Source organism: Cydia fagiglandana, chromosome 18 (assembly GCF_963556715.1).
Source record: "Cydia fagiglandana chromosome 18, ilCydFagi1.1, whole genome shotgun sequence".
NCBI classification, from domain to species: Eukaryota; Metazoa; Arthropoda; class Insecta; order Lepidoptera; family Tortricidae; genus Cydia; species Cydia fagiglandana.
The window spans coordinates 15953187-15978258 of NC_085949.1; the positions used below are offsets into that span (position 1 = coordinate 15953187).

Consider the following 25072-nt stretch of genomic DNA (forward strand, 5'->3'; position numbering starts at 1 on the left):
TGCGTTAGAGGGAGCAAGTGATATTGCTATCTCATCCTACCGCATGGCTGCGTCCCTCGTTGGCGTTGGCGTTGGCCCAACGTGAAGAGGAGCCTTTAGATGTGCGCTAACCTTAAATCCTTTTAGACGCGTGCCAAACTTGCCCATCCCGTGATCAAATGTAAACAAACTCAGCCGTGCTTGAATTGGGGCGGCATTTCAACTTAGAACCTCAAGCTGATTAGACATTGATTTAATTACTTTCATAGCGTCTCATCTCATCATAAATAGATAGATAATCTGTTTATTTGTTTGCCACAATACACATTTGAATATTCTGTATATTCAAACACAAAAATGACACAAAAAAAAACAATCAATATATACAACAGAAAAAACAGAAAAGGTTCTGGCTCAGTATTACGCTTCATTCACCCTATGGGAGAGGCACTGATATTCTGCCAGGACCAGATCACGTCAATAAAATCAATGAAAAATATGAAACAGTTAAAAGATACTTACCAAATTACCAATAAATAACTTAACTAGTGATAGTATTTAAACTATTGTGACATTTAAAAATGTGTGCACACCATATATAATATGTACTCATACCGATTTACAGGATGATTTTTAATTATCAAACTCCGGTATCAATGTAGTTAGTAGCAACTTTTCGTTGCATCTGCCAACCCGGTACTTTTTTAGGGTTCCATACCCAAAGGGTAAAAAAGAGACCCTATTACTAAGACTCCGCTCTCCGTCTGTCTGTCACCAGGCTTTATCTCATGAACCGTGACAGCTATTGTTGATAAATTGAATGACTTATGTTGTGCTATACCTACTAGGTACTTAAGTTGAGGTGGTATCTGGTTCGCTCCGACAATAAAATCATCTTGTATAAGAACGAAAGTTACTGCGAGTAATGTCCAATCAAATAAATATTTAGTTTGATCCAAATACCGCTCCTGGTGAGATTCGGGCATACATAAAACATTTCCATATTGATCAAAACCGAAACGTAGCATGCCCATATTGCCCATTTTAACTTTCGTAAAATTGAGTGCAAATCGGCAAATTCGTTAGATATATTTACTGTGGGTAAAAATCCGTGTGTGGAAATGTTGGTTAGGTACACCAACATTTCCACACACGGATTTTTTATTTATATTTATACTGCAAACTCTTTAATAGGTTTTGAATGATGTAGTTATTATTGCAATGTCATTGTCCCGCTTTGGGAATTTGCCGTGCGAAGTGATTACTATGTACCTATTTTTTCTTAATCCTTTTTTATTTAACTTCAGTTGTAAGAATTTTAAACAGTATAATCACATATGACCTTTCGGGCCTTAGCGCAACTTTTCCCTCCTTTCCCATATCGAATTTACGAGATTTATCACGGACAGTTTCGAATATAAGTTACGTAGTTTTAGGACTGCCTTCTACCTCGTTTAGTTTGATATATAGATATGATAGATGCGCGTTTTCGTTTTAAGTAAATCGAAGTATCTACCTAAGTTGATAGTTAACTAATACTAGCAGTCGTACAAGCATGATTATTATTAAAGCAGTGGCTAATAGATCATGTTTTTTACGATTTAAATGAGTATTTTTTATTTAAGACTATGTTTTAGATGTACTTATTATAAATTTAAGTGATTTGTATATAATTTTGTAATTATGTAATACTGTATACCCGAACAGGGTAGCCGTTGAGACTATGTATTATTTTAACATCTTGTTTGACACGGTAAACAATAAATGAATTCTTATTCTTATTCTTATTCGTACGTTTCTACCCCCGAAAGTCTGGGCTATATTTATAACCTTCGTGATTGTTTCTAACATCCTTCAAAATTATTTTATAATATAGGAACGAAATTAGACGGGAAATTCTTTCAGGCAAATACCGTCACGCAAACTTGCTAGTTTTTGCCAAGTTATTTTTTTTTGTTTGCTACTGTAGGTATACCTGTGTAAATAAATAAAATGTATTTTCAGTTCAACTGTATGCGGCGCGGTGAAATAATATCAACCAGCATGATTATTACTCAATCAATCATAACATTCATAACATTTCACCCCAAGGTTTTATTCATCTAGTTTTGTGAACATAAAATCAGAAATAATTAAGTGAAACAGTGGGAGAACCCATGACGACAATTCGCTGGCCCAATATTACAGGGTTCTCCGTTACATTTTTAAGATAGTTGAAATTCGACGTAATGTCACTATGACAATGTTCAAATTACAGTTCGAAAAAGTGATACATAGAACCCTGTAATATTGGGCCAGCGAATTTTGACTGTCATTTTTGACTATTGATCCTCAAAACAAATCTGATCGACTGATACCATTAATCTAAACTTTAATCTACCCTATTTTCTTTGGATAGGAATAATCAATCACTATTTAGTTCGCAACTTTGCACATCCCTTAAATGATAAATCTCCAACAGTGTTAAAGCTAACAAAATGGCCGCCGGTCCAAATTGGCCAATATTTACACATATCCCACCTAATCCCATTTATACTAGCCGGGGCAACGCTCGCGGAGAGATTACACCCAGATTATATGTGGATATTTTAACACCCCAATTCGTCTGTCAAGTGGTGAAGAGGTATCTCGTTGATGAGTTTAAGAGTCGCCAGCAAGCTCGGCCGAATTTCACCTTCCCATACAAACGGAGTTTCCTTCTCATTTTAAAACTACCTACGTGTTGGATTATAATGAAACTTTACACATACTTACAATGACATGAGGTATATCTAGTCCTCAAATTGGTTTATATAGCTCCAGTTTATAAAACAAACGAAATAGAGCATAAACAACTTTTGTATGAAAAACTGAAATTTGATGTACTGTACCTACCTATTCTTTTAACTATGATATCCGAAACTTAATTACAGAATTAGATATACCTCATCCTATTGTAAGTACAAAGTTTCAGAACAACCTAACAAAACTAGTCGTTTTAAAATGAGAGCGTAACTACGTTGTATAAAGAACCAAGCTTGCTGGGAACTGGGGACTCTTAATGGTACGAATTGTACTATATTTATGAAGAGTTTTGCAGTTTCATGAAATACATGTGAAGACTGTGAACGCATCTCTCACATATCGACTCTTTAACCCATTCAGCAAGAATGGCTTGACAATGACCGAGTACGATGTACCTAATATAATATTGCAACATTGTGTGCATCAAATAATACGGTTAAGCATTAAGTAAAAGAATACGAGCAACCTTAGAAGGCCAATCGATTTCTACTCAAATGTCAGGTATTGGTATGTGCCTACTAATTTAATAATTACTAGAGTTTGCCGATGACTGCCTTGTACACATAACTACTACTCAACTACACAAAATATTAAATTTTCATTAGCTTATATTTCTATTACATTCTAAAGTATAGACACCAAAGGATGACTCACGCTAGACCGGGCCGTGTCCGGGCCGGAGCTTGTCCTTAATAGGCCACGTGCATGAACTATAGAGGGCAGCATAGGAGCCGTCAGATTTTTGGCGAGAGGCGTAAATGTGTCATATGCTTCCAATGTAGCCCAAAAGATGGCAGAACCATGCACAAGGAAACGTACCGACGAGAACGGTAGATAGTAGCGCTTGCATTGGCAATGTACATGTCCACATATGTTTACCATTCAGGCCAAAAGATGCCTGACCCTCTGACGCGCACGGTCCCTATACCAAAGAATTTCGAAAATTGACCCGCTCGATATTTTTATCTCTTTATGCCCGGAAAACGATGAAAATGACAGCGAAGGAATCTTATCAATTTGTCCAATATAATAAATGAAATACGTCACAATCTCGTTCGGGGCTTATCGGTTGATCAGGGAACTGGGTCAGTGCTCCCAAGGTCCGCCCCCGGATCAAGTGTTCTAATCGCTATAGAGCGGAGGGTTGAGCTCGTAGACAAAATAAGTTGTTTTTTACAAAAATGTATTATTATTTTTTAATCGCCAATTTTTATTTTGTTGAAGATTTTTTATGACCAGAATTATACTATTAACCTTTTCGACGCCGTGTCAAACACAAAAGCTGTCACTCGGACGCCACGTCACCCAAGTGTCAAAACTGAAATTGAACTTTATGCATATGCACGTAGGTCTATGTTGCTCTGTGACCTGTGACCGATTAATCGGTCTTTGGCGTTGAACCTGCGGTGCGGATATATCGGTCATTGGCGTCCAAAAGGTTAAATATATTAAAAACAGGTCACTCACGTATTTTAAGTCGACAAACGCATGTCGAACACGTCGAGCCTTTTTTGACTTAATATACGTGAGTGACCCGTTTTTAATGTAGGTATTTAATATGTTTGTGTCTCTCAGAATTGTACATTTTGATTTGTTCCCGAATTTGTACAGATCTTGAGGTTATTAAACTGGTTTTGCCTGAGCTTGCCTGCCCTCGGCTCGCAATAGGAAATCTCGACCCTGCTGTATTATGCCATGTAATATCGAACGTTAAGGAAAAATGGCGTGTTAGGTAGACCGAAGGATATTGGCGTAAGGTCGAAAATTGCTTGTTCTTGTACGTCATAAATCATCGCATATTGGGGCTTAAGGGTATTTAATTCTTGGAGTTTATTGTGCAAAGGATTTAAGAATTTTATTAGATATTGGTTACGTGATCGCGCCTCGGAAGTATCCAGCCAGAAGGTATTAAATGGATATTACATTTTTATTCCATTAAACCCGTATAATATTATTATCCCCATATAAAATTATTTTGAAATTGTTACTCTCAACAAATATCAGGGCAAAAGAAGTCTAAGATGAAATTTTTTTGGAACATTAAAACATTTTTCGTTATTTTAATGAGATTAAAAAAAAAATAGTAATTGAAAAATATATATTGAACCTATTATGTGTCAGAAGAATAAGTATGGTATTCTGTATTTAGACTATTCAAAACACTTTTTTAGTATCTGAAAAATAGGGCTAATAGTACAGTCATTATAGATTTTGACCCGTGAATAATTAGTTCTTGGATTTTTTTTTCGTAGGTCCCGCAGGGGGGTCACTGGGAGTGTAAATTCAAAAAGTAGGCTGAATCAGGCTCCTGCGTATATTCGAAAAATGTTTGTTTTCCAAAAAAACGGTTTTTCTTCAATAACTCGGCCATTTTTGATTTAACAGTAAAACCGTAAGGACAAAAATTTTAGGAAATTTGATTCTCTACAAGTTTGGTCCTCACAATTTTTCTTCTAGGATCGATAGTTTGGAAATAAAATTTGAAAAAAGCGACAAATTTAAAATATTTTCAACATCTCGTTTATTTTCAACTTTACGACATAAATGAAGAGGACTAAACTTGTAGAGAATCAAATTCTGAACAATTTTGGTTCCCACCTTTTTTCCCCCAAAATCGATATTTTAGAAATTAAACCTGAAAAACGCGACAAACTCGAAATATTATCATTATCTCCTATGTTCCACGCTTTACGGCATAAATGAAGGGAAACAAACTTGTATAGAATCAAATTTTCTAAAATTTTTGTCCTCACGGTTTTACTGTAAAATCAAAAATGACCGAGTTATTCAAGAAAAACCGTTTTTCGAATATACACAGGACCCTGATTCAGTCTACTTTTTGAATTTACACTCCCAGTGATTCCCCCGAGGGACGTACGAAAAAAAACCCAAGAACTGATTATTCACGGGAAGGGTCGGTTTTTTGGATATAATGACTAGACTAACTTGTAGAGAATCAAATTTCCTACAATTTTTGTCCTTACGGTTTTACTGTAAAATCAAAAATGGCCGAGTTATTGAAGAAAAACCGTTTTTTTTGGAAAAAAACCATTTTTCGAATATACGCAGGAGCCTGATTCAGCCTACTTTTTGAATTTACACTCCCAGTGACCCCCCCGAGGGACCTACGAAAAAAAATCCAAGAACTAATTATTCACGGGTAGGGTCGATTTTTTGGATATAATGACTGTACTATAAATGCAATCTGTCTATTGTTGCCAGTTTATGTTTGGCCCAATAATTGACTGGTAGAGAATGCCTATGGCATTAAGTCCGCCATTTGTCTTGTGTTGTGCAATAAAGGTTAAATAAATCTTCATAGCCTTAATAGTCACCTTAATTAATAATTATTTTTTTACTAAACTTCATACAAACGTACCGTAAATGACAACTTTATCATCAAACCAAGAAAGCCTCTGTAATGTCAAAGTTTCAGTGTGTTCTCGTTGAGCAAACTTTATTTTTATTTTCCATCCCAAACTTGTACCATAGCCCAAACTGTTACCTAACTGTAGTTAAACATAGGTGGACCTTATGCCTTTTGTAATAACGTCCACATTCAGTCAGGAGTGTTACTGTTGTACATCCAGCTCTCAAAACGACATAACTTTTTACGGTAACACATGACAAACTTAACAATGTTGCCGAGAAAATCGTCACTCCTTCAGACTCGTCAACATTTCGTACTAAGTCGAGATAGTTTGATGACTTTACCGTCAGCAGTGATAAGTTGGCAGTATTTTTTGTCCCGTGAAAGTGTGATTGGTTCGCGTTTATGTTTATAACCGTTCGGAAAACAATACAAAGACATAAAGAGACACACAAATGTGTTAGTTTCCTTCTGCTCTGCGGTCGTTTTATTTATCTACACACATATCATAAACCCTTTATGATGCGTTCAGAAACCGGAAATTACGACCAGTATAAAGATAAACTGTTTTGTTATACCAAATTTCTTATCTGTATATAAACACAGGAATTCTGCATTCGAGCGCCATACTAATGAGTGCCTTTACCCCTTGGTCAATTATTTATGTACCTATAAATAAATAAATATTTTGGGGACAATCATACACAGATCGACCTAGCCCCAAACTAAGCAATGCTTGTAGTATGGGTACTACATGAACTACTATTATTTATCGGTTAGAATTTTAAAAATATATAATTATAGCGGCCGGCTAAGTAATTAAAAATTATACTGTTCTAGTTATGGAACCAGGTAGGTAATATATTATGCTGGCTAGATTAGAAGGTTTATAAAATCTTATACATATAGAGTCATTAATAGGCTAACACTGAAACTGTTCAAATCACGTGCAGAGTCAATATAACACCAATCGGTGAAATCATTCACACGCAAAAACAAGAAACATATTTAAAGCAAACTACAATATCTATAAAAAACAGTAGCCAAGAAATTAAAACTCATTGGGTTACGCTTGATAATACTATCAATACCACACGATGAGACATTTCAAATTAAAGAAATATTCACTTCTGATATCAAAGGATGTCTGGAACAATGATCTGTAACTGGGGTCTATTGTGTGTGTATTGTGTTTTTTATGTAAAATCAATAAAATAGTATTAGCTTGTATTTTATTATGCAATAGGTCCCAATATGTAACATTGGCGATCCAGCGGCGGTAGCACGGTCGAATTTTTATCGCGTGTCACCATGCCTGTCACGTTCTAACAAGTATGTAAGTGCAAAGGTGACAGATTTAACGACAGGCGAAGAAGAAAAGCTGAATTCTATCTTCGCGTCTATACGCGGATGTTATGGCTCATGGGTAATAATTTAATTACCCCAACTTTTCGTTTTCGGCAACTTTATGTTTGTTCACGATAGTTTCAGAAACTACTGAACGGATTTTCATGCGGTTTTCACCTATCAATAGAGTGATTCTTGAGGAAGGTTTAGGTGTATAATTTGTTAACCCGTTCAAAGAGGCGGGTCGCTAGTATTTAATATTTCAGTATTTCTTGTTAGTCTAATAGTTATTACCAAGCGTAACCCGTCCCACAACATAACTTACCAGGCTCAAACGCTACTGAGACAGTAGCCGATGCATCAGGCAGGAATGTCTCAAATACTTCTGCCGGGACAAAATTAATTCATGCATAAACTAGGAATAAAGCCAATTTAAACGCGGGTCAAATGCATCGACTATGTTTTAAAACTATGAAAACATGTTAATGTCAAATCTGTGCTCGGTGAAAATTATTGGATAAAATATAGTTGTAACATTGATCTTGCTTATAAATTAATAATTTAAACCAAAATATTACTTTGCTAATCCGCGTAAAAACGCGCGGACCGTGCGGAACGCGTTTTACGCGGATTAGCAAAGTAATATTTTGGTTTAAATTAATATGGATTTCCGCAAAGTAACGCCTGATCCTATTCAATATTTATAAATGTATATTTTTAGTGATTTTTCTTTGTTGAACAATCGGAACGACAGGCATCAATGCTTTGTTGGTTTCTTTAAATGCATTTAAAATATTTAATTTCAAATAAGACTACCTAACATTAATTATATATAATATGCATATGCATGAATCAGTCTAAGCTAGCTCTGCTAATGTCTCCTCTACACAATGGGCCAACGCCGGCCACTCCAAGGGACGCATTTATGCGTTAGAGGGAGCAAGTGATATTGCTATCTCATTCTACCGCTTGGCTGCGTCCCTTGGAGTGGCTGGCGTTGGCCCATCGTGTAGAGGAGCCATAAGACTGCAGTTACAAAGTGTGAATATGCCACTGTCCGCTAAATATTCGCGAGGCTATTTGTGTACCAGTGGCCAACTGATGGACTGCCGACCCTAAACTTAGAAATTTATGGCACTTCGCACTTTGTCTCTTACCAAATCAATGGAGGATTAGCTTAATCTGACTCAGGATATAAAACTATTTTCACCGAGCAACACAAAAACATAGTTAATGCACTTGCCGACTCCACGAACTAACTGGACCTCTGCCATGCTTAAAATTAACTCATTAACTAGTAAAATGCATTAATAAACAAAATCAGAAAACTTCGTAAAACGTTCCTACATTTCGTAATGTTAACGGAAAATCAACCTTGATTCCGCTCATTAAAGCATACAGGGTGATTCAGGAGACGTGAGCTGTGTCAAGCCTACCTAGACAATTAGAAAAATGATAACCTACTTTTTCGTACCAGTATTAATTAGTGACATTAACACATTGAGTGCCGGCAGATGCTCTATTCGTAGTCGCTTTCCTCTGCAAAGCGGGAAAATGCTGCAATCGGCCACGTGTGTAGCGCTACGGCTACGAAAACGTTGGAAGTGAATGCGTTAAGGCTTTTTTTTATCAAGGAAATTAAAAAAAAATATATTTAAGTCCTGCTTAAGGACACTTCCGCTAACGTCGTCTTTGCTTTATCCATGACAAGCGTCAAGTTGAATTTCATCAGAGTTTATTTTCTTCATAATTAAAATGCTGTCATAACAGTAAAGGCTTGGCCACACACAGAGCGCGACGCAGCGCCGCGTCCGCGCCGCGTGATGCCGACGCGAAGCCTGGTCAAACAGGGAGCGCGCCGATCGCGCCGGCCTCACGCTCTCAACACGCCCTCAAGGCGCGCGTGAACGCGGCGCGGCCGCGCGGGAACGCGGCGCACCGCTCGCTGCCTAACGTCCGATCCTACTGATGTGACCTTGCGCGACGCGGCGGGCCGCCGCGTTCGCTCGTCGCAGCGCTGCGCACGCGCCGCGAGGACGCTAGGGGCCGCGCGGCGCGGGGCGCGACAGAAGCGGGGCGTGATACCGGCGGGACGCAGTCTGTTTGACGTCGGTAACCTGTTAGCATGTGCCGCGGTCGCGCGGCGTGGACGCGGCGCGGACGCGGCGCTGCGTCGCGCTCTGTATGTGGCCAAGCCTTAAAAGAGGTTTTATCTTTAATATTAATTGGGTGTTGTGGGGTAAACACAAGTTAAAATATTTGATAAAAAATAATTTAATTTGTCCCTAAAGTAGTTGTAGGATGACCGTGGTTGTAGAGAAGTTACTTAAGCAAAAGTTAAAAAACGGTTAAGGTTTGGTTGTACTACTTAAATACGATGGCAAACGATCCATTAAGATTTACTGCTCACGTCTCCTAAACCACCCTGTATTTTAAAACGGAAAAGCAAGATGCGACCGTAAGTTATACGGTTAAGTCCCACGGGCCAACAACAGTCTAACCCCCTTATTCATAAACGTTTACTAAAGTTGACAAGCCGATAATAATCGTTTGTCCCTTTCCGACGTATTGGTATGATGGAAAGGGACAAACGATTATTATCGGCTTGTCAACTTTAGTAAACGTTTATGAATAAGGAGGTAAGTTTGTATGTTGTAAGTTCGTGAGTTGGCACGAGTGTGTTGGTTAACTTGCGAGCGCTGTTATCGTTAGGTTGTCAGTATTGGGCCGTTTGCGGAGTTTGAAAATGGAACTGCGGCGTTCGAAACTTATGACTGTGATATCGTTTTAGTTTCCTGTTGAGAATATCTGATATTCGTTTTTAATCATGAAAATAATCATAAGTAAGTTACGAGTCTATTCGGAAAGAGAAGAGAAGGGCCCGATACATTCCATGACTCTTTCTTTTTCTCTAAGTATATTCAAAATAGGGATTTTTTCGTCGCAAACAAGATGTCTTTTCTTTCTTGGGCGGGGATTTCGGGGAACTAAATGAAATTTTCAGTCATAAGTTTAGATCACTTTCTTCCATTTTCCGGCGTTCAATTTGTTACCAATTTACCTAATTTTGCAATCCATTCTTGTTGACAGCATTAAAAAAAATATATCTGCCAATTAAAAAAAAATGTCTTCCTTTTAGAATTTTAACAAAACTCCATTTTAGTGAGTATCCATTATGTATTATTTATTCGTAAAGCTGATAAAGCATCACGCTACTTTAGTTCCGTACAAAATAAAATAAAGATTCTGAGAATATGTCTGCGGCTGCCCCTAATTGCCACGACTGCATACATTTTGTATGCGACGCGACCAAAGCTCTAAACCGGTTTTCACTTCATACAAGAAATACCGGTATTATTACGTTCTTTTTCATTCTTTGGTTTATTATTTCATTTTAATGGGACAATCTAATAATACAAAGTTTTTAACCGAAATACATGATTCAGTTCAACGTAAAGACCATAAAATAATTAAAAATATTGGGCTATGTTGGGATTTAAAAAAACCGGTTCCGAACCTTGGTCGCGGCAATAAGACCGTAGACATATTTTTTTAGAATTATCCTAAAACGGAACACGGTACTAATGGATGTCTATGTTTTTTTAATAGGTAACGAACATCACGGTAATAAATAGTGAGGTCACTATGATGATCTAATTTTATTAATCTTTACCTAAAGTTATATTATGTTAGTGTCATATTACATACCACCGACCAACTCCGGGTTGCCCAAGTTGACGTAAAAGAGAACATCTTTCTCGTAACTGTCCTCTTCGATGATGTGTAGTGGGATGAACTTTCTGGAACAAGTAAAAATAACCAACATAAGAATGATGTAGGTACTTATTTAAACTAGGTACTCGTATGGGCTCTAAATTGCTGGGGTACCTTCACCCCATCATTTTGGGGACCCTACTTATTGTATTACTGTTCTAAACGTAAACACAGCAAAATAACTGCAGAAAACGCTCACTGAGTCCATAATATAACATAAAAGGCACAGAGAAAAAACCTACACAACAGTTTACGAAACATATCCCACGAGAACTCGATAACGGTAACTCGGTTAGGTGAGAAAATATTAGCCTTATACACGGAGCGCATTCAGAAACGAAAATTTAATGCCTATTTCATACAATATTAGTACGTGAGTCATACTGAAAGTTTCTCAGATATATGAGACGACTTATTTTTTCTAAGTGGCTAGTCTCGTAGTAGACCTAAGTACATTACTGCAGTTAGGAAAATTCGTGGATGAGAATCAATATTGTTAGACGATGCGAAGTTGAGTCTACATAGTCACACACATAATTACATTACTCAAAAAAGTTTTTAGACCCTCCCCCTCCCCATACAGGCATATGCATGGAATTGTCAAAGAGATATGAAACGCTGGTAACCTGGATAAGCTGTAGAGCGAGCTAGCACATGCAAATTCGTTTTGGCTATCATTTCGATCCGTCAAGTACACATTTCAGAATCATGACCTACAACGTCACGTGTGTGACCCTTATGAGGAGAACTTAAAGCGATTTACGTTGGGAAAAACGACCCAGAGGGCCTATCTCGAACCACGTTCGACGTGATGCCTCTCTGTCACACTTACGTACAAATTTACAAGTGCGAAAGAGAAGCAACACGTCGAACTTGCTTCGCAATAGGGTCTCAGAGAGACGATGGTTAGTAATAACTTTGTAAGGGTATTAGGCCTATTAGAGGGAGATACTGTGGGCGTTTATGTAGCGTCTTACAAAATATTAGCTTAGGGTGACCATTTTATGGTTTCATATTACACAATATATTTTGTATTGTAAATAAATTCGCAATTAAACATGTACGATGTAAAATGTAACGCAAATCGCATCCGATTATAGACAAAGCCTTTACTGTAATATAAAGCTTTAATGTAAACCGGTTTTTAACTGTACTTATGGAAAAACCGGTTAGTGACCAACCGAATTAAAAACCGGTTTACATTCCCTAGTGGCAGGGCGGGGCAGAATTGTATTCACAATCAAAAGTCTCAGATGAATTCCTTAAACCAAAATGTTAAATTCTTAGATAATGTTGCGTAAATTTATTTAACTTCACTCACAAGTATGATATTATATAGCCTTTTAATTCTAACATCACTTTAATGTCAGACTTTTTATAACACATTCACTGCCAGCGACCTTAAAAAAAATTAAAAAAAAATTAGAAACGATATGGCTGTGTCAAATATGACGTTTCTTCAAACACAAATCACTTTTGACACTGACACATCCAATCCATATCGTTTCTAGATCTATTAATTGACGTATTTTAAAGTTATAATCGGGCAGTGTGTTAAAACACCAAAACCTGTACATTTTCACGTAGTTATATTTTTGATTGTATCCAGCGGTGACCGCTGCATCGGTAAGGCGCTATCGATCCTATCGCCACCGTACGGGCTAACTATAGCCGTCCTTCAAGTAGGACAAAACTCGAACTGCCAGTAGGTTAACTTGACCAATGCCCTTGAATAACTAAATTATAATAAACACATTACACAAATCGACTAAGCCCCACGTTAAGTTTAATAAGGCCTGTGTTGTGGGCTGTAATAGTGTTGTCGCTCAAATTGAGTCGTATGTTTTGAAACAAGAATTATGGAATATAAATGTCCTTCAAATAGGACAAAACACGAAATGCCAGTAGGTTAATAACCAATGACCATGACCTTAATTAAATAAGTTATTAAGTAACTAAATCAAGGGTTTACATTTTTAAACTAATTTAGTATATTTTGAAAAAGTTCCATCTTTTTGCAGTCGGGTCAACTAGAGTTCGACAAAAAAAAGTCTGCAGCGATTTTAATAGCCCACGCTGTGCAGGTGTTATTTTAAAGGTCTAACGTCTATGAAATTATGACGCATAGATAACACACACTGCGTGGGCTATCAAAACCGCTGCAGACTTTTCTTGGTCTAACTTTATGTATAACCATTCACATGATTGGTATTTTTTAGTGACCTCTATTATTATGTGAAAATAAGGGTGACAGCTTGCAACTACAGTTGCATAAAGCATGTGAGTGGACAATGGACCTACTGCTACGTACTTTACTGCGAGGGCGTCGTCTTACGTCACCCTGATGGTCAATCTTGGCGAATCATTCATGCAAGACTAGTGATTTTGTTTCCTTTGATCGTATCGCTGGCACGAACCGAATGACTGGGTAAAAATCTTTACATTATTATAACAAATTCGTAGTTGGTTGATAACATATTGTTGCCATCAAAAAATACCGGTATTCTTTGATTTATTATTTCATTTTTAATAAGACAATCTATAATGCGAAGTTGTTACCTAAATGCATGATTTAGTCCTACGTAAAAAGCATAAAATAATTTAATTTTTTTTGATAAAAACCGGTTCCGAGCCCTGAGTCTGTCAAACAACTTAGACAGTAGAAAAAGACGCGAAAGTGAAATTTTCTATGGGACGATAAGCTTTCGCGCCTACCTTTTTAATGTTGCCGCGTTTTTTCTACCGGCCGAAATGGCGTGACACACTACATATATAAGTATACAGGGTGTGTCTGACCATGGGGCTTTAAATCCAGGGCTTGATTTTACTCGCTAAACTGAACTACTTTTACTATACTATGGGACCAACCCTAAAATCGAGGAATTTTTTTACGACGTTTTCTATTTTCCATAGAAAACGTCGACATCTGATCAGCCAAAATGTATGAAAAAGTAAAAGAAAATTTCGGGATTTCGGGGTTGGTGCCATAATAAAAGTAGCTCAGTTTAGCGAGTAGAATCGAGTCATGGATTTAAAGCCCCATGGTCAGACACACCCTGTATACTTATATATGTAGTCTGTCACGCCATTTCGGTCGGTAAAAAAAAAGGTAGGCGCGAAAGCTTATCGTCCCATAGAAAATTTGACTTTCGGGTCTTTTTCTACTGTCAAAGTTGTTTGACAGACTCAGGGCTCGGAACCGGTTTTTATCAAAAACCCAAAATAGCCCAATATTTTTAATTATTTTATGCTGTTTACATAGGACTGAATCATGTTTTTAGGTAACAACTTCGCATTATAGATTGTCTTGTTAAAATGAAATAATAAACCAAAGAACGTAATAATACGGGTATTTTTTGTAAGAAAAGAAAAACCGGTTCCGAGCCTTGGAGAGACTATTTCTTTACTACCTAATGAAAAATTTCTTCCGTTTACCGCCCTATTAAACTTGTCATCACAAATGTAACTAATAAATATGTTACTAATTAAGTTTTGGACCAATTTCTTTTTAGAACACAATTACCATAATAATGTCAGAAAGGAATTGGTTTACATTCCTCCAATCCTTATATCAGCGCAAAAAGGTTAAAATTACACTGACTAGCCAACATTTAGATTACTAGCGCTGATAAAATCCTTGTACGTCTACATAATAGACCGAAAATACTCTGTATAAACCAAACTAGTATAGATAATTACAACTGATACAGTCTTAATACAAAACCAGAAGGTTCAATTTTCCCTGATTTGTCCGCATAAGTATTCCAAAATGGTTATTTATGTACGTACGTACACTTAATAGAAGCTTTAGGGGTATGGAAATAAAGTTACAATTTGCTTAACCTACCCGCATAATACAGTTTCATTTATGTGCCCCAGTTTCGTACAAGCAAAAATGTCAGGAGTTTCTTGGTTATTAAGTCCTTTTCGAGTCTGGAGAACTTAAGCTGGGTTAGCTAAACTACATCATAGAGAAATAAACTACAGTAACCATAGAGTGCTCACTCCATGCATCAGTTTTCTTGCCGAAACGCTTATTATTTTCGTAGTCGACATATCTAGCGTCAAGTAGCGGATTTATCAGTACCTCTACTTGACACTAGATGTCACGAGTATCGCGACTGACGAAAAGTGTATTGCTCAACAATTTACAACTAATGTTACAAGCAGAAAGAGTTGAAAATAGAGTTCCGGTTAATCCGGTTATAATATTAGCTGAAATTGGTTGAGCATTAGACTTTTTGTTCGTCGTGACATCAATTGTCAAGTATACTGATAAATCCCCTACTTTACGCTAGATATCGACTAAGAAAATAATAAGCGTTTTGGTAAGAAAACTGATGTATGGAGTGAGCACTCTATACTTACTTATATGGGGCATTATCTATGAAAAGGGACCTTATTGTCGATGGCGCTTACGCCGCACAGCGTCGCGCAGCATTGAATTTATATCGGAGCATCGTTAACAATGGCGTAAGCGCCATCGACAATAAGGTCCCTTTTCATAGATAACGTTACATATTATATCTTTACGACTGCGTGTATAGGCCTGGCTATCTGCCAGATTTTGGGCTAGGACATGTTTATGAGATAGATTTGGGCGTATAGTAGATATATGAACGGAGCGGAAGACTATTTAGGAAGATTGAGGTGGCGATGCGATAATAGTAGTTTATATGAATGCTACATAACGAAAGGCATTTAAATATGAGTGTAGTTTCGCAGATAAGAAATTTGGTAAATGAATAATTTATCTTTGTGCTGGTGGTTATTTGCGGTTTTTGGACGTATCAGGATTTATGATATATTATGTGTGTAGATAATAGTTATTTGTATTACGAGAGGGCAAAGTTGTTGTTTAACCGCTCGTGCTAATATTGATACCCGAGTGAGCGAAAGATTCCAAAATTGAACCGCGAGCGTAGCGAGTGTTTCGAAAAATGGAATCTTGTGCGTTGCGAGGGTTAAACAAAATTTGCCCCCGAGTGAAACACAAAATTTTTCACCACACCAACCCGAAGCAAATATTAAATATAAATTACAAACAATATCAAACCAAATCAAATCCAAATGAATGTTATTAAATATTCGTCATCCAAATTCATAATTTAAAAGTTAATTCTACCAGCAAACATAAGAAAACAACTCAAAATTTGCATTTGATTATTTTGCCTCACATGAGAATAAAATGCAACTTTGCTATCAGTTTTTGAAGTGCAAAGTAAGCCTTTCCGAGCTGGTATGGTGAAAAAGAATTTAGCTTTAATAACTAATTCCAGTTACTTTCCTTAGCGTCATCTATTCGTCTCATTATATGGGACTTGTCCTGAAATAAATATTATTCATTCATTCATTCATTCATAATGCCTTCAAGTTACTTCTTCTTCCTCGCGCTATCCCGGCATTCTGCCATGGCTCATGGGAGCCTTGGGTCCGCTTGACAAGTAATCCCGAGATTAGGCAATAGTTGTTTACGAAAGCGACTGCCATCTGACCTTCAAACCCAGAGGATAAACTAGACCTTATTGGGATTAGTCCGGTTTCCTCACGATGTTTTCCTTCACCGAAAAGCGACTGGTAATATCAAATGATTCGATGCGGAGTTTGAATCGGATTGAAAGACGCACGGTCTTACCGCTAGGCCACCAGCGCTTTTTTTCCTTCAAATGAATAAACACTACTTATTTTACAGACAGGCTTTTATTAAACATTTAAAACAAAGTCGATATTTAAAACCTGACTTTAGACTTGAACCTACAGAACTAGTAACTTTTTCATATAACTCCATAAGAAATCTCCTCACGTCTCTTCCAAGTTCCTGAATATTATTTAGTGACAATGGTCCTTTACGACATACTTAGCGTGAAGCACTTACGACACATTTGTAGCCATTGTGCGACTATCGCCCTTCAATAACGGTAACGTATGGCGACTGATCGGTTCCGGTGCGGCGCAAGTGTGGAAGTCTGCGTAATAAGCAGTGATCGGGGATTTGGTTGCAACGCCGCGGTATCTAGTAGAACTTTTTGTATGGATACGGGAGTAAGCCCGCAATATGGATTGAATTTTTCACAAAAAGTCTATCTTAATATTATTGAAATACAATTACCTATTTGTAATTGAAATTGAATTTCGTAATTGAATTGAAAAAACATTATTTACCAAATCCCCGATCACTGGTAATAAGTGTGTATAGGTGTGTATTGTGTGTCAGTTTTATGTAAATCCTAGACTTAGACTCGCTCAAAAATGTAACGTGTCTTAAACATTTGGATGGCGAAATTGACTGTGACATCGCCCGCCTCAGCGATGCCAGCAGCAACGCTGCTACAGTCTCAATCCGAATGTCACCTTTACTCAATATTATCTGGCGTCTTCGAAATTGATTAGAACAGGATTGAATAGTATTGTACCTATAAGCCAAGTTATTTGGAATTTTTCCTATATCTTCCACAAAGCCAACGAGACCTTTCCTTGAACATTTTTGTACTCGCATGATGTCGCAAAGAGTTTCAGATTCGAAAGGACTATCAAATAACAGTTTCTCGTGTTGCCAAGCCGGGACCTTTTTGCCACAGCTCATGGGAGCCTGTGGCCCGCTTGGCAGCTAATCCTAAGAATTGCTAAGGCACTAGTGCCTTGTTTACGAAAGCGAATGCCATCTCATCATCCGACCCAGAGGGGACTCTAGGTCTTATTGGTATTAGTCCGGTTTCCTCACGCTGTTTCCTTTACCGACTGACTGGTAAATATCAAATAATATGTTACACGATGTTGACTGACAATTCATGAACCTGTAAAGACATACTGCCGTATTCGAACTTCAAGATATTCACAAGAGACGAGACGTACTAGACCCATTCTAGATACGTTATAGTTTAGATATCAACTACTTCTCTTTTGCAGCGCAATCCGGGCAACCAATGTCATATCCTGTGGAAATCGTCCAAGAGTATCTCCAGAATCGCACAAATGTCAAATTTGACAGGTTAGATCTTAAACATATCGTTATCGAATCTTGGTGATGTCTAAAAGATATCTAATAGATATATTTCAAAATCCTAATCGGGCCCATAACGTTCTTCTATTTATGGTCGACTATGGTTAAGAAGGTTGTTTTTACTTGTAACTAAATGTATGCCGCTTTCCCTCCCAGCCCATTAGGGCCCCCCCACATCTGGCGTCTTTCCAGCGTCGGCGTTTTTCGAGCGTCGGCGTCTACAATTCTATGGCCACTGCTCGACGCAACGTCGACGCAGCGTCGACGCAACTGCGCAGCGACGTCATTTTGCATAGCGCTGACCAGATGCCGACAGACGCCGACGCTCAAAAGACGCCATATGTGGGGGGGCCCTTAGCTGGCGACGCTCTTGTTGAGCGACGCTCTTGCCCCCATCGCTCACCGCTGTCGCCTGTCACTTCAGCGACATTGTCTCCCTAATCGCTACTATCGAAGTCCTAATGTTACCTTTCAGTTATGGGCTATTAGGGAAAAATGGGAGGGCAATGTATTCTTATAACTTTGTGACATATTTTACCCTTTGATCTGTTACTGTATGATTCAGGTAACCCGTAGGTAGAGTTTGCAAATGAATTTAGAATTTACCTACTACCGTACTGATAAGCGGCAGATAGCTTGAGTCATTTGCTATCTTCTCATGCTTCGAAAAACAAAATTGGCCATGGTTTTTTTTACTACTACGCTAGTAAAAATTTGAAATTTACGAAAATCTGTCATAGAAGAGAAAACATTTTTTTACACCAAATTAAAAAATTCTAGACCTGAGAAGATAGCAAATGACTCAACCTATCTGCCGTTTTAATTTGGCAAACGATGTACCAAACACCCTGTATAAGCCTCGTGCGCTGAAGGCCTTACTCACTTACAGACATACCTACAGAATAAAGAGCAGTACTATTATGTCTCTAATCTTTTGTTTTATCGATACTGTAACACAATATACAGGAAATTTCTTATTTTCGCAAACGTTGCCGTTCTGGAGGTAATCCTCTTGTAAATAAATCAGCTTGGTAAGTAAACTCACGTACCCTTAATCCATTAATAAACTGAACCCCTTAACCTGCCAAAAAATTCGATACGTATCTCATAAAATACGCCTAATGAATTATTCACACTCACATTAGCTTAGGGTGGTTCCATGAAAGTTGGGTAACTATTGGACAATTTTTGCAAGAGCTGTTTTTTAAATGCCTACAAAAAACATTATCATCTATTGGCCAAGTGTAACCACCCATAATATATATTCAAAGGGGCCAGTCGATTTAATAAGGATTTAAGGAGAAATTAAGGATTTTCTAAAAACTGCGATCTAGGGACTGACGGTCTAGGATAGGGACTGACGCTTTTTTTATAAAAACACATGTTTGCTGCTTTGAAACACTATTTACTTTAAAAAAAGGAAAGGGTACTACTATACTGTAAGTAAAGCAGTTAAAAATCAGACAAACGTATATTAATAATTACTTATATCTATTGAGATCACGTTTAGGTGAGGTAAAGTTATCTGACACATTAAGCACCGTCTTAATTGGACAATTAACATTAAACAACATTTCTTAGATGTTTGTTGAAATGGATGAAACTTAACGTTATCTTCTAATTCTTATTATTACAAATTACAACATAAAGCATCTTCTAAAATTAAATTAAAGACATTTCTTTAAAAAAAAAACAGAAACATAACATTCTTAAGCTCTTCTCATAAAGATAAACAGGATTTTTGAGTTTGTACTTTATAATTACTCTCTTAGCAATCAAAATAGTGACTAAGGTAAAGTCTATTTCTCATACACATTAATAGGGTTTTCAAATTTATACAATACTGTTTTTCGTTTCAGAGTTCTGATCGGAACTGGCAATTTTCCCACTACATCTTCATAAGGCACATCAGCCACATCATTTTGTTTCAGTTCAAATTCAGTGCCTTCTTCATTACAAACTTTTAGAAAAGTCACTGTCAGCTCTCCATCTTCATCATCATATTTTAAGCATACCGCAGCGTATCGGTATTCTCTTTTTCTCATATTTAACTTCACTAAAACGCAATCTCCATTGCTATAGCTTAATTTACGATTATGTGGCCCACTGGTGCTGGCTTCTGGCTCGTCATCTTCAGAATCTGTAAATATTTCCGAAACACGAAGTCGACTAATATTCCTTGCGTATTCTAAACTTCCTAATTTAAAATGAGCACAACCATCATCATTGCAGAAACAACTTAGAGATTTCATCATAATTTTATTTGGAACGTAAGGTAACACTTACTTGATGCACCTGAAGTGTTCCTTTAAAAACTTTTTGGTTGTGTTCGTTTTCCCTAATAACGTTATTTACTCTTTCTATGTCTGCATCTTCAATAACAAAAACCTTTACCCCTGGGCACTTTTCACGAAGCACGGAGACAAAGTCGGATAAAGTTGTTATGTCTCCACGTTCAGCAATCGCTTGGTCTGCCCTACTTTTACATGTTCCTCCAACTCCATCCGGAGCTCCTTTACCATGTCCTGCTTCTTGATAATTCCACGAAAACCTCCGAACAGAGGGGTAGAAATCCCGAAGTCTACACCCTAAAATGTAGAACATACTTTTGTTGCGGTATTGACTAACTGGGCCGTCACTCAAAAAATGTAGGTTTTCCGTTGTCGGCGGCAGCTCTCGAAACACAGGTTGCAAATGTGCCCAGATAGCTCCTGCACTATGTGCTAAATTTAAAGACACAGTACAGTAAGAAGTTGTTTTATCTTTAGTATAAACAACTACTGTATGTAGCGATATTTGTGTACGAGAACCACCAAAGTGGTACGCTTGAATTTCTTGGTTGCATTTTGTTGTATAATTTTCAGAGAAGTCCATGTGAATAACGGCGTCTTTTTCTGTTACTGAATCTTTAATAGATTTCATAGTAGTGTATTGATGGGTAATGTTCCTTTCATGTTGAAATAATTTTGGAAGGTCCTGATCTTCTAATTGCATGATTAAATCAAGAGGTTTTATGCTATGTGCTTCTTTTTTGTATTTGGTGACATATCGTTCTTTTTTAGTTTTTATATCCGTAATCAACTCCTTAACGTGCTTCCATTGCTTGACCTCAATTTCGTTACTGTTATCGAATTCGGCATATGGTAAAATCTTCCTTGAGCAGCCATCGCACATTCTTGTCAAACAGTCCTCGGAGTAACGATCACAGCAAGTTGCTTCTAGTGCACATTGATAGGTTGAAAAGCTCAAAATGTTGTTGGTTTTTAAAGCCTCCAATTTCAAGTCAATATTCGCGTGTGTAACACAAACACAAGTGTCACAGTCCTTAAGCTTCGGCACGACAACCCAAAACGGGCGCAGTTGGCAGAATAAAGAATACCCAATCACCATAGCGTTTGTCTTGAGAAACTTTTGGTGCAACCTCTTTAAGGAATCATGCAAGTACCGCTTTTGCTTTTTGACATTTTTGCGAGTGATACATTCCTTTTTACCTGCTGCACACCAGCTATTGATGTCCTCTTCGTAGAATCTGTGAATAATCTCTACCACTCTATTGTGGTTCTTTTTAGCAACGGATTTTGTACGATTGAATCCCATTTTTTTGTATGTCACAGCTTTGTTTCCAAATCTCCATATTTTATATTTTTTTGACACTTGCCCTGACCAAATATTCTTCAAATTAGCCTTTTCCTTAAATGTTCTGGCCTCAACTTGTTTATTTAGTATTTCAGTTTCAATAACCTCACCAAACAAAGCTTTTTTCACCAATTCTGCCTTCTTACTAGGATCGTTTGCTAGTTGTTCAATTTTACTTCTTGGTGATAACACTTTGTTTACTTTCTTCAGCGAGTTTTTTAGCCTGTGCATTTTTTGTCGTTGGTTGGCAAGTCTTTTTCTTAAGTTAGCGATTAAGGAGTTCTGCTTCTTCGCTATCCTATTTCTCATCTTTCGTTGATTAATGCTTCTTCTTTGAGCTTCGGCTTTATTAGACTTAATCGCGTTTTGAAAATTATCGGGTTGTTGATTTAGAAGTCCTAATTCTTCTTGAATACCTGGCTCATTTTCTCCTTCAGATGATGGTGGCGTATTGTGATCCATGTATTGTGAAGTATTCTTGTGAACTTTTTGTTTTGCTCTATAATTTGATGTGTGAATCAGCCAGTTTTTTCGTGCTTTTCTATGTTCACGTGGAGTCATATCCTTTACACATTTTCTTTGGCCATTTTCTTTTTTTTTTAGATACTTTAATCGCTCTTTTTCTTTGTATGCCGCTAATAAATCTGGGTCATTTTTTACTTTTTCTAGCCTTTTTTTTGCGTGTTCAGACTTCTTTTTCACTTTGTCTTCTTTAGATATAGGATTTTTCTTTCTTGACGCCATATTCTAGAAAGTGTTAGATTTTTTGACTAAATTTTTATTAAGTCTGCCTAATATAAACGTGATTTAATTTTTATGCCTAATAAATTGTGTGAATTATCACAGAAATGTTACAATCGTCAGTCCCTAGTCATAACGTCAGTCCCTAGCCAGTTACATGACCAGGGACTGACGGTCTAGGGACTGACTAATACAAGCAAAATCGCACATAACTTGTGATTAATCATTTTCAACCAAACCAAAGGAGCACTCACACAACAATGCACACAATACAAGTAACATGCAATAGATAACGGGAATAATAACTCATTACTTCAGATTTAATAACTTACCTAGGGACTGAAAAAGCGACTGGAACAGCACGTGTTTACGCTCCAATGACGCCGATCGCACTGACAACAAGATGGCCGACGCGCTACGTGTCATGTACGCGGCTAACTTCACGTTGATACTTTTGAATGGCGTGGTGGTACGGAACGGTTTTGGCTTGAGTGCCGCGTATTTTTAAATTTTAGTAGTGGCTAGGGACTGACATTAATTAAATATGACAATATTAGTGCACAAAAATTGTAACGATAAATATTACTTTTATTTAATAAAATGTTACGAGGTGTTACGTTATGTAATGTAAAGTGATATTAGCACAAATAAACGAGCGATTTCGGCGTATATCACCAAATTAAAAAAGAACATAATCTAAAATTTGGAAATGAGACAGGGCTAGGGACTGACATTTGAGACATATGAACATTATTTTCTATAATAAATAACATAGTGATCAATTACAAAACGAGTGACCCGAATAAACAGCTTTTATATTGAATCCCTATTACATAAAATATCTAACATGTTTAATATGAAACTATGAAAACTTCTGAAACACAAAGTTAACCGGGTTTCATGGAATCACCCTTATAAGCGTGCCGCATACGCATTCCTACACGCTACTACAAAAAGGTAACATCTTCAAGTCTTAAACTCACTCGAATTTATACCTAAAGTTTCAGATTTAAGGTTGAATTTCAAATGGATGGCTCAAGTGGCATGTGATGTTGTGAAAGTAAGCTGGTTAAAAGTAAAAAGATGCGTAAGTCAGCTTGGGTGAGATCATTTATCACGGGTCCCGAGAGCTGGAAGTTTGTGAGACAGTCCCGTATAGGGTTGCCATACGTCCGGATTTGTCCGGACATGTCCGGATTTTTGACCCTTTGTCCGGATTGCGGCCGGACTTGGCATGTGTTCGAATTTTTAGGAATGACCTTATAAAAATAAAATGCGCGCCCGGGGAGGGGGCTACGGGATCGGGCGAAGGGAAAGGGAAAAGTAGATCCACGATACAGTACACCGTAGAGAGCAGCGCGCCGCCGGGGCGTCGTTCAAGCTACGCCAAATCTCTGCTACAAGAAATGTCCGGATTTTTAGGGTGATCTCCGGATTTTTATCAGGACATTTAATTCTTCCATATGGCAACCCTAGTCCCGTATCTCCGAGCAGTGAAGCTAACGCTGGAGAAAAGAGATAAAATTGGATGTAATTGATTTTGTATCGTTGTGTTTACGGTCTTGATCGGCCGTTGTCGACGGTATATTGAATGGAAAAGAAATCTACATAATGTGAGGTTGATACACAAATTTTACAGCCTTGCTGCAGTTTCCTCAAAGTATTTAGTGAAATAATATTGTGACTTACAAACACATTAACTTATTCATTAATTGATTTGTATTTTTCAAACTGGAAGTGTACGATGAATCACTATGGTCTGTATATTTATGTATTTAAATAAAATTAAACAAACAATTTGTACATTTTCGTGTAGTTATAACATTTATTGGTTAACCAACCAAATACAAAACCGCCTGGATCTGACTTTAACCTACATGATTTGATCATGTAATGTTTTCATCTACCCTCAACTGGCTTAAGGAGCCATTTAAAGGTAGATTTTGTTTACTTTTATTTAAATACTTAAAGATACAGAGTATAACTTTGCCTCCTTTTAAAATAGCTGTCTATTTCACTGACACAAGAATAAGCTTAGTGGCTTGCTTGTTCTAAGCCACAGACGAGACATCCTCCAGACTTAGCATAGTCGCGCTACCCCCTCTGCCACGCATACGGTAATTTTACTCCATGTTCGAGTCGAAAGTGTCTTTGTGTGACGTCCGTGTCTTTGAACGGACCAATCACGGCACGGGATTTTGCTCACCTCGGCCCCGCATTTTTGGCATCATCGGTTGCATGAAATAATTGCTCTAAACTCGGTCTATATGATTCCTAGTCTATGTTCTAAGCTACCCGCTATATTACGCATTTCAAGGATTCTGCACCCAAATATGTGTAATTTGTTACGTTTCGTAATCTTGCGACATTATTGTCGGGATATGAGAAAATTCCCTTTTTAGGGTTCCGTACCCAAAGGGTAAAACGGGACCCTATTACTA

At 37.5% G+C, this 25072-nt stretch overlaps 1 protein-coding gene across 5 annotated transcripts in view; it reads right to left on the reverse strand.

The window, feature by feature from the left end:
* Window positions 1–25072, reverse strand: part of LOC134673397 (sodium/calcium exchanger 3) — a 217329-nt gene that overhangs the window by 82429 nt on the left and 109828 nt on the right. For 2 of the 5 annotated variants that reach the window (XM_063531372.1, XM_063531371.1), the window contains exons 2-3: window positions 11189–11280; window positions 7806–7865 (exon numbers count right to left, since the gene is read on the reverse strand). In XM_063531372.1, the coding sequence (XP_063387442.1) occupies window positions 7806–7865; window positions 11189–11280 (152 nt within the window). The remainder of the gene's footprint in view (window positions 1–7805; window positions 7866–11188; window positions 11281–25072) is intronic. The other 3 variants (XM_063531375.1, XM_063531373.1, XM_063531374.1) reach the window with 2 other exon arrangements.